Consider the following 13,534-nt stretch of genomic DNA (forward strand, 5'->3'; position numbering starts at 1 on the left):
ATTTCCTGACACCCTCTGTTCGCCCCGCTGTCTCCTTTGATGATCCTTTTGTAAACTTGAATACATTAGAGGAGGGACCTATCTTGTTTGCTTAGATAGCTTTAAATCGAATTTTCCTGACCCAACAGTTCGTGTCTTACTCAGTGTATTTGGAGTTAATTAGTGTGCAAATTTCACTAGTGCTATTGAAATGTTTCAGGTGATGTAGTGGAGTGCACATGCTCTAATGTGAAGGTGGACATGTCTTACATATTCATCAATCCAAGGTCATAACTTTGCAGGAGGCCACTTATTCCCATTTGCTAGCACAGGGTTTGAATTAACACAGTGGGGGAATGGTATCTGGGTTGAAGCATGGGCTGAATGGACTCCTGTATGATCACTCCCAGTCACAGGTCTTGGAGTAATTATAAAAGTTGAAGGAACTTATGGTGGCTGAGACGTGCTCAATTCAGCCCAGCCAGGATAGAAACCCAACAGTCAGTTACTGCATTAGAGCGAATCACTAAAGCTTGCCTCTCAAATCCCTCACCCAGGAATTGGCAGAAGCCTCCTAATAAGCACTCACTTTTGAACAAAAAGGCAGGAGAAATATAGGTGAGGTGTATAACCAAACTGGCTCTTGTTTTTTTTTACCTCCTGCTAGCTAATTGATGACCTAGATAGTTGAGGGAGACAGCTGTATAACTCACCGTTAAAGGAAAACATGGAGAGGGCGAGAAAAGCATCTCTCTCCTTTTGTCTGCCTGACCATCTACAGCTGCTGGTGGAGTTGTGTTCAGCCCGTGTAAAGGTTGTACGACTTAGATGGGTGTCTGCACACAGCTTAGCTCATAGGAATGCATAACATTTGGGTTTTTATGGCTGAAAAGCGGTGACCTTGTGAAGTCATCTAAGCCTTTGATAGATGGCGACATGCCAGAGGTGGTCAAGTTCAATGTTAGCTCAAAACAGCACATTATGATAATGTTGCATACTGGAAATTTATGTTAAAACATTCATAAATATGCGGTTCAACAGGATTCAGGAAATGTCTTGAGCTGATATCAGTAAAGTTCTGATTCAACAAAAGGATACAGGCAGAAGCGCATGTGCAACATGACTTAAATAATGTCTTTTTTTCATAGTCACATTTGCCATCATAATGATAAATATAATGGTGGTGTTGTGTTTTTTATTAATTAATTATACTTTCCTCTTTATGTTGACTCATTTTTAATTTGTTTTCATTAATCAATTAGCACTCTGACAGTTTAAGATTCAAGGCTTCTCGACTGCACTTTAGGCTAATTAGTTGAACACGTATAGTGTAAGATGTTATTGATGTAGGATCGTTCCAATTTTACATTTCAAAGACGATGTACTAGACATTGGGAGTAGTACACTGCCTGTGAAAAGGGTCTTATAATCATGTCTGGTGAGAGTTGAGTTTGAGAGAATTACCCAAGTGGCATCACAGGTTACTGTTGCGTAGAAACTTAACTTAGGGACTCACAGTCACGTTCCATTTGAACTGGGAAGTCGAAATTTCCATGTTCCAAGTTGGTAGTTTCAACTGGATTGCTCCGTGAAGTTGGATTTTGGACTCAGAAAGTCAGATGTACATTACCCACCGACTTCAATTTATCAGCTGTGAAAGCTGTAGAAAACACTGTTTATTAGCACTTCTGTTGTCTTATTTGTGTCTCATTAAATCAGTCTTACACACAGTACTGTTCAACTTCTATCTGTGGACATGTTGCTTTGGTGTTTGTATGCGCAAACTACAGAGTAATGCGTTGCTATCAACGGGTATTGGTAACAATGGCGAACCTGAGTAGAACTATTTTCCCGTCTTGTTACATTTGAACATGGCCAACTTGGGTATGAAGTCACTCTCAGCTCGGACTTCAGAGGTAAATGGAAAATATCATGCTGCATTGATTTGGACTGTTTTGTGTCACTTTATTACTTTTGGATTGTCTCAAATGATTGAAAAAGTGTTATATCAGTGAATAAAGCTTGGTTGGGGTTGGTGGCCATCACTTAAAGGAGCAGTCTGTGAACTGTCTCTGGTTTGTGGAACCTGTGTCCCATGTTGCTCCACATTTGTTTCCCATCATGTCTCTGCTGTCATGAGTCAAATAAAAGCATCCAACACCCAAAATGTCATTTTTGTTTTCATTTACAGTTAGGGTTGCAGCGGTATACTGCTTAATATTTAGTGAAATTATGATAAAGGGTCTGTAAAAATAATATTTTAATGCTATATACCATAATACCGTGAAAATGTGATATTTTCTGAGATGGTTATTGTACAGTAAAAATCTCATACTGTGGCAAACCCTTTTTTTACAGTCTGTATTGTTCTAAAGACACTGAAATTAAGGCAGTAAAGTCAAGATGACAAGATGTTTATTTGTATCCCATTTTAATTATGACTTTTGTTCTAATTCAGTTTTTTATTGTAATCTTATTCTCTTAACTATATATTTTCATTGATTGCTGAAGCTTGCCTGAACCTGAATTGCTGAGAGTTTCACTGTCTTATTGCATTCTATACTGCAGCAGAACCTAAAGGACACGACTCTTTGTTGGAAAGATGAAAAACAGCATAATTAATCATGTAGATGATAAATAGCCTGATACATAAGTGCCACGTCTCCATTAAGGTCACTTTTGGTGATTACAGTATAAGGTTACTTCATCAAAAATGTCACATTTTATGTATTACCAAATGTTTTTGTTAGTTTTTTAGTTTTAATTGTCCAGTTTCAGTAAAAGTGGTTGTTTGATAAATTGATATACATGCAGGTCATGACATTGTACAATTTATTTTTGTTAAAGAACATTTAACTTCATTTTGTCCCCCCCACTCCTGAATCCAGACTTACACCTTTGCTACTGTACATACAGTTCTGCTAAGGCTTTCTGACAGGGAGTCAATGGCAGAGCATCTTCACGCAATATAAAACCATAGCCCATTAAAAGTGACACATTAAACCTGAGCAAGACGTCTCAGAAATGCTCCCACACTGATCCTATCAGAACGCCAACAGGAAAAACTGCTGATAAGTTTTCATTAGCTTCAGTTGCTGGTTGAGCCACATGTGATTGACATCACAAATGTCTTTACTCTTTATCTCAAACACACAGATTGTGATTGATCTGCGCTCTCGTTCTCTGTTGCAGTTTAACTTTGTCGGCAAACTCCTCGGGCCACGCGGGAACTCGTTAAAGAGACTACAGGAGGACACTCTCACAAAGATGTCAATTCTCGGAAAAGGATCCATGAGAGACAAAGAAAAGGTAACAACCCACTCTGTTATTTCACTTTTCTTCCTGTTTTACCTGCTCCTTATACTATTTTATCTTCACATCCTTTTATCTCTGCTGCTTTCACATCGTTTGAAGTAAGGGTGGACTGGAACTCCAGTTTGTTTAAAGTTAGGAAAGAGACATTTTAATGGAGGAGGTCTGAATTGTTTGTCAGATAATCCATGCGCTTGTTCCAGTTTTCCTCACTGTTCCAAAATGGGTATTTTTTCAAGAAATTAAAAAGTTAAAGTTAATTAGATGTCAGATTAATTAATTAGATAATTTCTTTCTCCAAAAAACTGTTAATTGTTTGTTTTTTAAAATCAGCAAATATTGAAAAAAATACCCACCATAACTTCTTGAGCACAGGTTGACATCTTGAAATATCTTCAAGAGTTTAAAACCCAAAGATATTTATTTAAAAAGATGTCACTGTAATATATTATGTATATTTGAATATATATGTAAAATATAAACATTTCAGAAGCTCAAATCTGAATTATTACTAGTTTTTCTTCAATGATTAATAATTTTCTGCTAGTCTACTACTTAATCAATCAAATATTTTTTCATGTATGTTTTCAGTACAAAAAATAAATAATCTCATTTTACAATCTAACACCATTATTGTAATTTGTGTCCAGCTACAGAATGTTTGTAATGTTGTTGATGTTCAACTAATAAGAAAATCAAACCTTTAAATTGAAAAACTAAAGCTGTAACTTACTCTTAAAAGTGTGATCACAGAGCAGATGTCATCATCTCGAATCAAGTTGTTTTTTTGTAACTTTATCTCTATGTTTACATGTTTGTCTCATTTTAAATCAGATGTGAGCAGACTACATTTGACTGACAGCTCCCAAGTCTGGTGGACTGCTTACAGTTCTGAAAAACAGCTTCATCTTGAAAACAAATTTCAAAAGTTTATGGAAATGTGAATGATCTTGGGGATCACCAAACACGCCTGACATCTTTCAAAGCCTGTTCTCTCATAAACAAAACACACACAGTCGAATCAAGTGCAGGCTGTACACAAGACAACGCTCTATCTGGATGTATGATTTTGTTTTCTCTGCCGCAGAGAGAAAAATGCTCTTTATAATGGAACCTTAGTGGTAAAAAAGGATGAATCTTATGAAAAAGGCTCAAACTTGAATTTCAAACACAAGGATCCAGCTTAACGACTCCTATAATCCATGATCATGTGGGTACATACAGGGAGGATATAAATGGCTCTAACAGCAGCTCTTTAGCAGCAGAATTGATTGCACGCTGGACTGGTTAACAGAGAATAAATCGACTTCACTTGGCTCGTCTGCGTCTCTCCGCTCCCTCTGTTTGTCAGGGCTAATTTGTTGGCGGCGATGATCCTCACCATCATACAGCACATTCTTTTTGATTACCGTGATCAATAGTGTTTGATGGTCGACTCCTCTCGACTACCTGGAGAAAAGATCTGTCATGGAGATGTGCTGACCTCGGCAGCCCTTACCTGTCTCAACAGACTCAACACAGGATTTATGACTGACAGCTTTCTGTCGCACGGCTTCCTCTTTTTTTAAGGAGGGAAGAGGGATACGCCCTCACTACAAAACTGCTTCTTTATCTTCAGCTGGATGCTGACTTTCTGTTTTCAGCTGCACAGCATGTGCATCATAGTTTCCAGCACTTGAAATTCCTTGTGTAGGTCAGGGAGCTGCACCACTGCAGAGCAAAAAGAGGGGTCTACTTTCAAGGCTTTATTCAAGTCAAGTAAAAAACAAAGCTGTCTAGCTGTTTCAGACTTCAAGAGAGGCAGTGTCTCCTTTAAGAGAACGTTTCTATATATATTAGAATATTTATATAAAATACATACTGTACTGTACGTCTGCCTGACTGACAGGAAGATAATATATAGTTTTCACTCTGCGGAAGACAGAAGATGGAAGTGTAATTGTAGTCTTGGTACTCAGAAAATACAGTATAATAGATGTGTTGGAGGATAAAACTGTACAATGCTCAGAACATTCCCTTTTAAGCTCTTACATATGGCAGAGACAGTGCGAAGAGCTGGGATAATTGCTCAGATAGTTGCTGCTGCGGGACCTTGATCTTGTGTTGACAAGAATGTGAGTGCAGAGAGGTTGAAAGGCACCGAGCTGTCGGAGTCAGAGTCTCCCCGCCTGGTTATGGCACCGCGGTTGTCCTGCCGCTGTCAGAGCAGGATGATGTAAAGGCATCCCTGTTCCGCGCCCCCTTCTCGTTAGCGCTGTGATTAACTCATCCATTTTCCTCCCTGGGACTTGTACTCCCTCTTTAATTTTCCTGATAGTCAAAACAATCACATTGTCTTTGTTTCACTTTTGGTAAGTCCTGTGTCGGGTTTAATTGCGTGCTGCTGCGGAGAAATACCTTCATTGTGTGCTAGGATTTGGTCTGTATGTGTGAGAACTGTCCGACATCAAAAATTAACCTAGCTGTGTGTGCCTACAAATAAATTGTAAGTCCATTATCTTGTGATGATCTAGGGATGGTATAATTTAAATCACTGTAATAAGCGTATGAATTATGGGAGATAAGTTCAGGCTGACAGTGTTTGGCAACAAATTACATATTTCATTGTCGTCTCCAGCTTACAGGCTTACTAAGTCAATTGACATTGTCATACTGTATGAATCCATGCTAATTGTACAGCAGCTGTTTAATCTAAACCTGCTGGCTGTTGTTTTTTTCTCTCATTGTTTTATTCTACTGTCATCATCAATGTCTTAATCCCTTTCATTGCCCTTTTCCTCACCTTGCGCATACCTCTTGTTATTTCTTAGGATTTTGTTCTTGACTTCCCTGAAGGTATTGATGGTGATGGGTAGATTTGCCTCAGTCTTAGAGGCTGTGTAGAATTTTATGACTTTATGTTTGCGATCTCATTGGCTCTTTTTTGGAAAACAGTGTGCGATTAGGCTTGCACAGATCCACTACTGATATCGGTTCAAAGTGACTCAAATAGCTTCATGAGGTATTGTGACAATCAGGCCGATCTATTGAATTCAACTTCAGTTCTCTTAAGTCTAGACAGTGGGGGTTAGGTGGGAGGGGACACGAACCCAAAAGCACATTAGCAAAATACAGCGGGGGTTAAGAATTGTTTACAGCCACCTCACTAATGGTTAAAACTATAAACCAAATGTCACAAAAATGACTAATACCAACCACAGCCTGACCGATTTACTGGTTGCCCGATATTATCAGCTGATATTTGCAGATATAACAGTATGGAAGTATATGTTTGACATCTGTTTTAATGCAGAAAAAGATGCTTTTTTACTATTAACTGTTTCAGTGACCTGATGTCATTTAGACAGTAATTTTATTAAACTGTAAAATATCCTGCTTCCATTACCTTACAATTAAAGGCTTATGTCAAAACGCTTTTTTCTATATGTTATGTAAACGTAATTTTCAAAGTCAATATCAGAAATGTTTTACTCTCTTGTATTGTATTGGTATTGTATCTGCCCCAAAAATCCAGTATCGATCAGGCTTTGATACCAACATAAACCACCATGATCCGAAGAAAAACATGAAAAACACCAACAAAAAGTAACATTTGCATTTGGAACATAAAACCAGTGGTTCCCACGGACTGACAGGATGGTGGGGGATTACCCCATTTCCCGTAGGTTCTCCACCTTATTTTATTGTTTACTATAATAATCTGTTTACTGTACTTGCATTCTTCTTTAATCGGCTCACCTTGCTTTTGCCTTCAGTTCTCTTTCTGCCCCTCTGGTCTCAGACGCACAATGGCTTGCCCCGCCTTGCCTTGCTCGGGTTCTCTCTGATTGTATGTGTCGGCTCTGTTGGCTTTCTTTATCAGCAGAAAGTTTTTAGAAATTCACCCAAAAAACACATCTAAAACTGTTTTTCACCTGAAATGCTGTTTTCACAACAGCAGGTGAGCTACGTGTGAAGAAGACTTGTTGTTAATGACGTAGCCCATTGAAACGTTTAGACCCCTGTGGTACTGAATGACATCTTACCAACCAGGTGCACTTACAAGCTTTTACTAAACAATGGCCTTAATATTAAAGGCCTACATTACACAGGAATGGTCACACCACATGGTGCAATTACAGGCGGGATTTAATACCAGAGAACGTCTCACTCTCTGTCTCTGTGTTTCTCTGCAGAGCATGTACAAATGTCTGTAGACAAGAGGTGTTGAGGAAGAAGATACTGTCCACTAGCTAATTCATCATGGATGGTTATTGTTGTCTTGGCAGGATAGAACAATGAAAATAAAAAATGCTAAATTTATATATATGTATATATATATATATATATATATATATATATATATATACATATATATATATATAGGGTTATATATATATATATATATATATATATATATATATATATATATATATATATAGGGTTATATATATATATATATATATATATATATATATAGGGTTATATATATATATATATATATATATATATATATATATATATATATATATATATATGTGTGGGAAACACTACGTTATGTATTTGTGAGAACAGTAAAAGCAGGAGCGGGCACACAGTTTCTAAGATAAAAGAAGATCATAAAAGTAGCCATTTATATTGATATTGTTGCGGGCCGCCACTAATTAATGAATGTATGGGAAATTCACAAGAAACACAAACTTAGCAAACTATGCCAACTAATGTCGGCCCAGAGGGCTGCCGCTACAACATAACACATACAATATATATCTATATACATATGGTTTTGAAGAAGAATCTTTGCTGATCACATACAGGCATACTGAATACAACCCACAAAGTTTATTTTGGAAGATTATAACAGTTGCAGGTTGGATGATGTTTACCCATTGTCGGACTGACAGAATTCAATATAATTTGCCACTTCCACTGTACAAATGGGAACTAAAACATCACAAACCACAATCCCACGGCACCCTACAATGGTTGGAGGATACTGTCACACAACTCCATGGCTCCCTGGTAAGCACTAAGTAGGACATCTTCGAGAGAGGCTTGACAAACAGGGTCACTGTCACTATGGACTATAGTAATTTCTGCATAATTGCCACTATAGTAGTCAAAACAATAAAAATATATCCCAACTCCAAACCCTAGGTCACTGCTCAAATAAAACATAGCTTGAAAGAGAGACATAAAGCTGTTAGGTTCAAAGACTGGGCTGGTCTCAGGACAGCAAACTGGAACATCAAAAACGAGGTTCTTAATGAAAAACGGAAATAAACTGGAGCATGAATTTGGCAAAATGAACACAAACAAGCTCTCCAGATGGTAAAAACTCTGACTGGATATGAACTCAAACTCAGTCAACATAAACTGACACAAAACTTTTCACCAATAAACTGTAAACAAAGCTTGGTCAGATCTGGAGCATCTGTGAAGATAGCAGATATATCCAGTCTATACAGTGATTAAAAATAGTTTAGATCATTCAGATGAATAAGGCATTGTATTGTATACATTGATTTTAACATAACGACATATATATATATATATATATATATATATATATATATATATATATATATATATATATATATATATATATATATATATATATACATATTCATTGTCGTCAAATCCAAAATCATGTGAAATAGTGCATTTGTTGGGGGCTATTTTCAGACATGGATTATTCACATATGGTGAGCTGGTATGTGTCTGTAATAGTTTTCAGACAGCAATGGAACTCTGTGGCTCAGAGGGTTAAGATAAACCAGGCATCAGATACATAAACTGTAAAACAAAAACTGTACAAAAAACTAACAAAAATAAAGGTAATATTCCGGCAGCTGGGGCGCCCAAAAATACTGTAGGATAACAGAACATATCAGTTTCATAAAAATAATTTTAAGCCGTAGTTTTTAGCATTAGTTTTAAATATTTACACATTTAAAAACTGTGAAATGACCTTTAAATATAGTCGAACAATGATTTAATAAAAGCAATCATGAAAACTGCAGAAAAGTGCTGATATTAGTTGGGTTTTATGATATATAATATTATTTATTTAATATAATAAAATCTTCACATAAAACCTTTGATTTACTTTTCAAATAATGTCAAAATACTGTTGTAAATGCAAGTGAGGTTTATCATTACAAGACTGCACTAATACTAGTGTTCAGCTATCACAGACATATCAGTACCAGTGTAGTCCGATAGAATCCATTTCTGTTGTTAGTGTCTATTTCAGCTATATCAACCCATCAACAGAATTTAATTGCACGGACAAGAAGCTGTTACCCTAACCCTACAGCTGGAGTCTATGGGAAAGGTGATCTTTGAATCCAATACTCTCAGCACTGTCTGTAGCAGAGTCAAGAGGTGTCTTTACCATAAAGTTGCTAGTTTGTTAAATACATAGCTGTAAAGTTTGAAAAAACAAACAAACATTTATTCAATGTTTCGGTTGTGAAACCCTTTCATAACTACACAAGGTATCTGTCAGTTAACAAACACATCTATTTAAAACTACAGAACCAAAACTTAATTTACTGTTAATTGTCACTTATGTTATTTAATTTTACAAATGTAATTTCAGTATTAAATTTGAATGTAACAGTCTCATCTACTAAATGAAAAATAAATATGTTTAGATTATGATAAAGTTGTATTTTTGGTTGAAAAAAATAAGCTTTCTTAAATTTTATTTTTATAGTTATTCACAGTTACATTTCATTTCCATTTTACATTAGACATGTGAATACACAGTCAATACAGGAAGTATTTAAAATACAAATTTAAAAAAACAAAATTACAGTTTGGTTTTTTGTAGACGATTCTTTGATGGTTCTGTTATTTTCATGGAACTTTCAAGAAAAATGTCATGTTTGTAATATAGCTGTTACCATATGTTATCAGACTGTCTTGAACCATAATATGTATGGTGCAGATCTAATCATGGTGGACAAGGTGTCAGTGGATCGATCACCTTTGGAATTCAATTGAGCGTTGAATAAAGTCCAGATTCCAGAGATTGGTCAATAGATCTGAGGAGTGTAGAGGTGGAACAGGAGCTGAGGAGACTGTCCTCGCAGTGCTTTAAAAATAAATAAAACGATCTTTAAATCAATTTTGTATATGTTTGGTAACCAGTGAATGGAGGCTAGTAAAGGTCAGATAAAGTTTGTCCTCTCTAGGTACTGGTGAGGACTCTTGCTGCTGCAAAATTGCTGCAAACTGGTCGATACTTTCTTTTCTATATGTATGAGATTATGTTTGCATTGCCATATTGAAAAAGAAATGTGTTTCAGTCTTATAAGCCACTTTGAATGTCAAAAGTGTAGATACACAAGGCTGATAGACACATAGGTACAACACGATGTGTCAGTTGTCATTCAGACAGAACGATAGAATTTTCCCCATTTTCCACCTTCTGTACTTAATTTCACTTGCATGCAAACATTTGAAGCTTGACATTATTCTTTACCTCTAAGCTCCATCTGCAGGAGCTCCTGTGTTCAGAGCCTTGTGGCCTTCTGTTTCCAGGGTGAACGGCTTTTCATAAACAGATTTACAGAGGAAAAAAAATGTAAACAGAAGGAAGATGCTGCCAATAGATATGAAAAACAGACAGCTGTAATCTCCCACCGTGGGCTGCTTAGCTGGACCCTTTGCCGGATGCTTCTTATCAGCGCTGGGAGAGGGGGCCACATGTATGAAAGCTGCTATTATATCTACAATATCATATGCAAATGATGTGGTCACACATAGAGATTGGTTTCATACCAAATGGGATCTCACATAAATATCACTTTGAAACTGTTCATATGTAAAATAGACCATATAGATGGAAAGAGACTTTTTAAAGAAGAGGAAGTCCTCAGATGACGCATGTAAACATTAGATCTTCCGTTTTTTGGCTGATGATAGTTAAAGCACGCCATAATGATTGTTTTTCTTATCTTTTTTTCATGCAAATATACCAGGGAACACATGAAAGGGAAGACAAGAGACAGATCTGGAAGCAGTCGTCTCTTTCTAACACCCTGCTTCCACTCCCTGCTCGACACCGGCAGCTCCATCAGCGTTGGTGCTAGGCGCAAAGGAGCTCTCTGCTCGTAAAGCACAGATTTATGGGGGAAATTAACATATCATTAACATACCACAGGCACTCTTAAAAGAAGGTTATTTATAATTAGGTGACATCAGAGACACTGGCTTGCATGGTGCTGGAAAGGGAGAAGGGGAAGAGGAAGTTGCCGCCACTGGAAAGGCCCCGGAGAAGAGTTTTTCTTTTTTTGTTGAAAAGAAGAAACTGGGACGCCAAACCTGTTGTTTCCTTTGTGCAATGTGGTGGGAGACATTTGGGTTTTTTTTTTGCTGTCCTATTTCTCACCATCAATAACATGACACTGGCCTGCTTCTGTCGGGCCCGAATGGCCCGTGCAGCCCCTCACTGTTTACATGGTGTATTTTTCTGTTGCAGCCTAAATGAACTGCACTTGTTCAGGCAGAAGTGGAAAGGAGAGAGTTACATCTGCTCCACTTTCAGGGTTGAGTGCACAGTAAACAACAAATACATCTTTATTTAGGCCTGCACATAAACCTGCACCTGTTTAAAGCTCAAATCTGTAACCTCTGTCGTGGCAACAGGTGACTAATGTTGGAACTCCAGCAAAGATTGCAGAGTTGCTGTGGAAGCCTGCTATCTGTTACTACCAATGCTACAACTAATAGTTGTGTTTGTTCATGAAATTAAAGATGTCCTGTGGAATGTAAGTCTGGTGCAGCAGCTGTTTTGAACAGACTTTATTGACCACATGTCTGACCTGACAAGCTGATCGACATCTTGCAATCAGCATTACATGTTTTGTCAAACTCCACCAAACTGATTGTGAAGCAAACATTTGTCCATAAAATGTGATCCAGATCACAGTCCTGGTCTGCGCCATTGTTAATCAACATGGTAAGCGTAAGACTGTCTCTGATGGTCCAAGACTATTCTGCCTAGTCCCACCCTACTGTGCTGTGATTGGCTTTGAATGACGCTTCATTTGGATTACGATGCAGAAATGATCAGAATCAAATTTCACGCAGTCATAGATAACAGCCACCTCAATACACCTGATTTTCTTCATCAAGATCCATACATTGTACCTTAGAAATTAACAAAAACATTGAAAGTGAGTAAAAATTCCTAGATAAGTCTCTTTCTCTGGATCCGCACCAAAAGCTGATGGGGTCTATTCTGGGCTGATACCCATCCTCTATCCAAGTTTCATGGAAAACCGTAGTTTTTGTGTAATCCTGATGACCAGCCAACCAACCATCAACAAACAAACATACACGTGGACACAGTAGTGTAAAGGGATCTCATTGGTGGAGATAAATACCTAATGCCTACATTTGTTTTTATATTATTTTGGGATATTTTGTGTTGGCAAAATGTAGTTTTGGGCAATACATTTTAATCAGAGGGGAAAGATCTTCATTGACTGATTATTTTCTGCCTAAACAAACTAAATACACAAACTCTCTTTGTTTTCATGACTGAATAAACTGAATAAGCAAACTGACCTTAAAGGACAACACTATTTCATACTGTTTTACTTGGACCCTGCCACCTTTCTAGCTTCAAACAATGTTCTGGAGACTTTATTTCTCCTCTGAGAACAGCTTGTTTATTCAGTTACAGAAAAGATAAATATTTCTGAGTTGGTATTATTACCTCATTAATATTCTAAGTACTGTATCGTAGACAACTGGACTTGTTTCAGTTTCTTGAAGACGTTTCACAGATTTGTACATTGGGGAGACAAAACAACCTCTCCATAAACGAATGGCACAACACAGGAGGGCCAACTCCTCAGGTCAAGACTCTGCTGTCCACTTACATCTGGAGGAGAAAAATCATTCCTTTGAGGACAACAATGTAAACATCTTGGCCAGAGAAGACAGGTGGTTTGAAAGAGGAGTAAAGGAATCCATCTATGTCAAACTGGAACGGCCGTCTTTGAACAGAGGAGGTGGCCTAAGACATTACTTATCACCCACCTACAATGCAGTACTGAGTTCTATCCCCAGAAAGCTTAACAACCATTCACACCTGGGCTCACCTAGCCCTAATTGCCCACATGATGCTGGTTGCATCAACGACCCACAAGTGGCCCTAACGACTTTGAAGCTCAGAGTTCACATGTGTCCTTAATGACTCTGTAAGGACACTCCCACACAGAGTTTAAAAGCCTGCAACTCCCCT

General features: G+C 37.5%; 1 protein-coding gene across 1 annotated transcript in view; it reads left to right on the top strand.

Moving 5' to 3' along the window:
• The window catches only part of khdrbs3 (KH domain containing, RNA binding, signal transduction associated 3), a 115,682-nt gene that overhangs the window by 59,581 nt on the left and 42,567 nt on the right, over positions 1 to 13,534 (top strand). Inside the window, exon 3 of the mRNA XM_073462890.1 lies at positions 3,172 to 3,288. Within this exon, the coding sequence (XP_073318991.1) occupies positions 3,172 to 3,288 (117 nt within the window). The remainder of the gene's footprint in view (positions 1 to 3,171; positions 3,289 to 13,534) is intronic.

Source organism: Pagrus major, chromosome 3 (genome assembly GCF_040436345.1).
Source record: "Pagrus major chromosome 3, Pma_NU_1.0".
In the NCBI taxonomy this organism is placed as follows: Eukaryota; Metazoa; Chordata; class Actinopteri; order Spariformes; family Sparidae; genus Pagrus; species Pagrus major.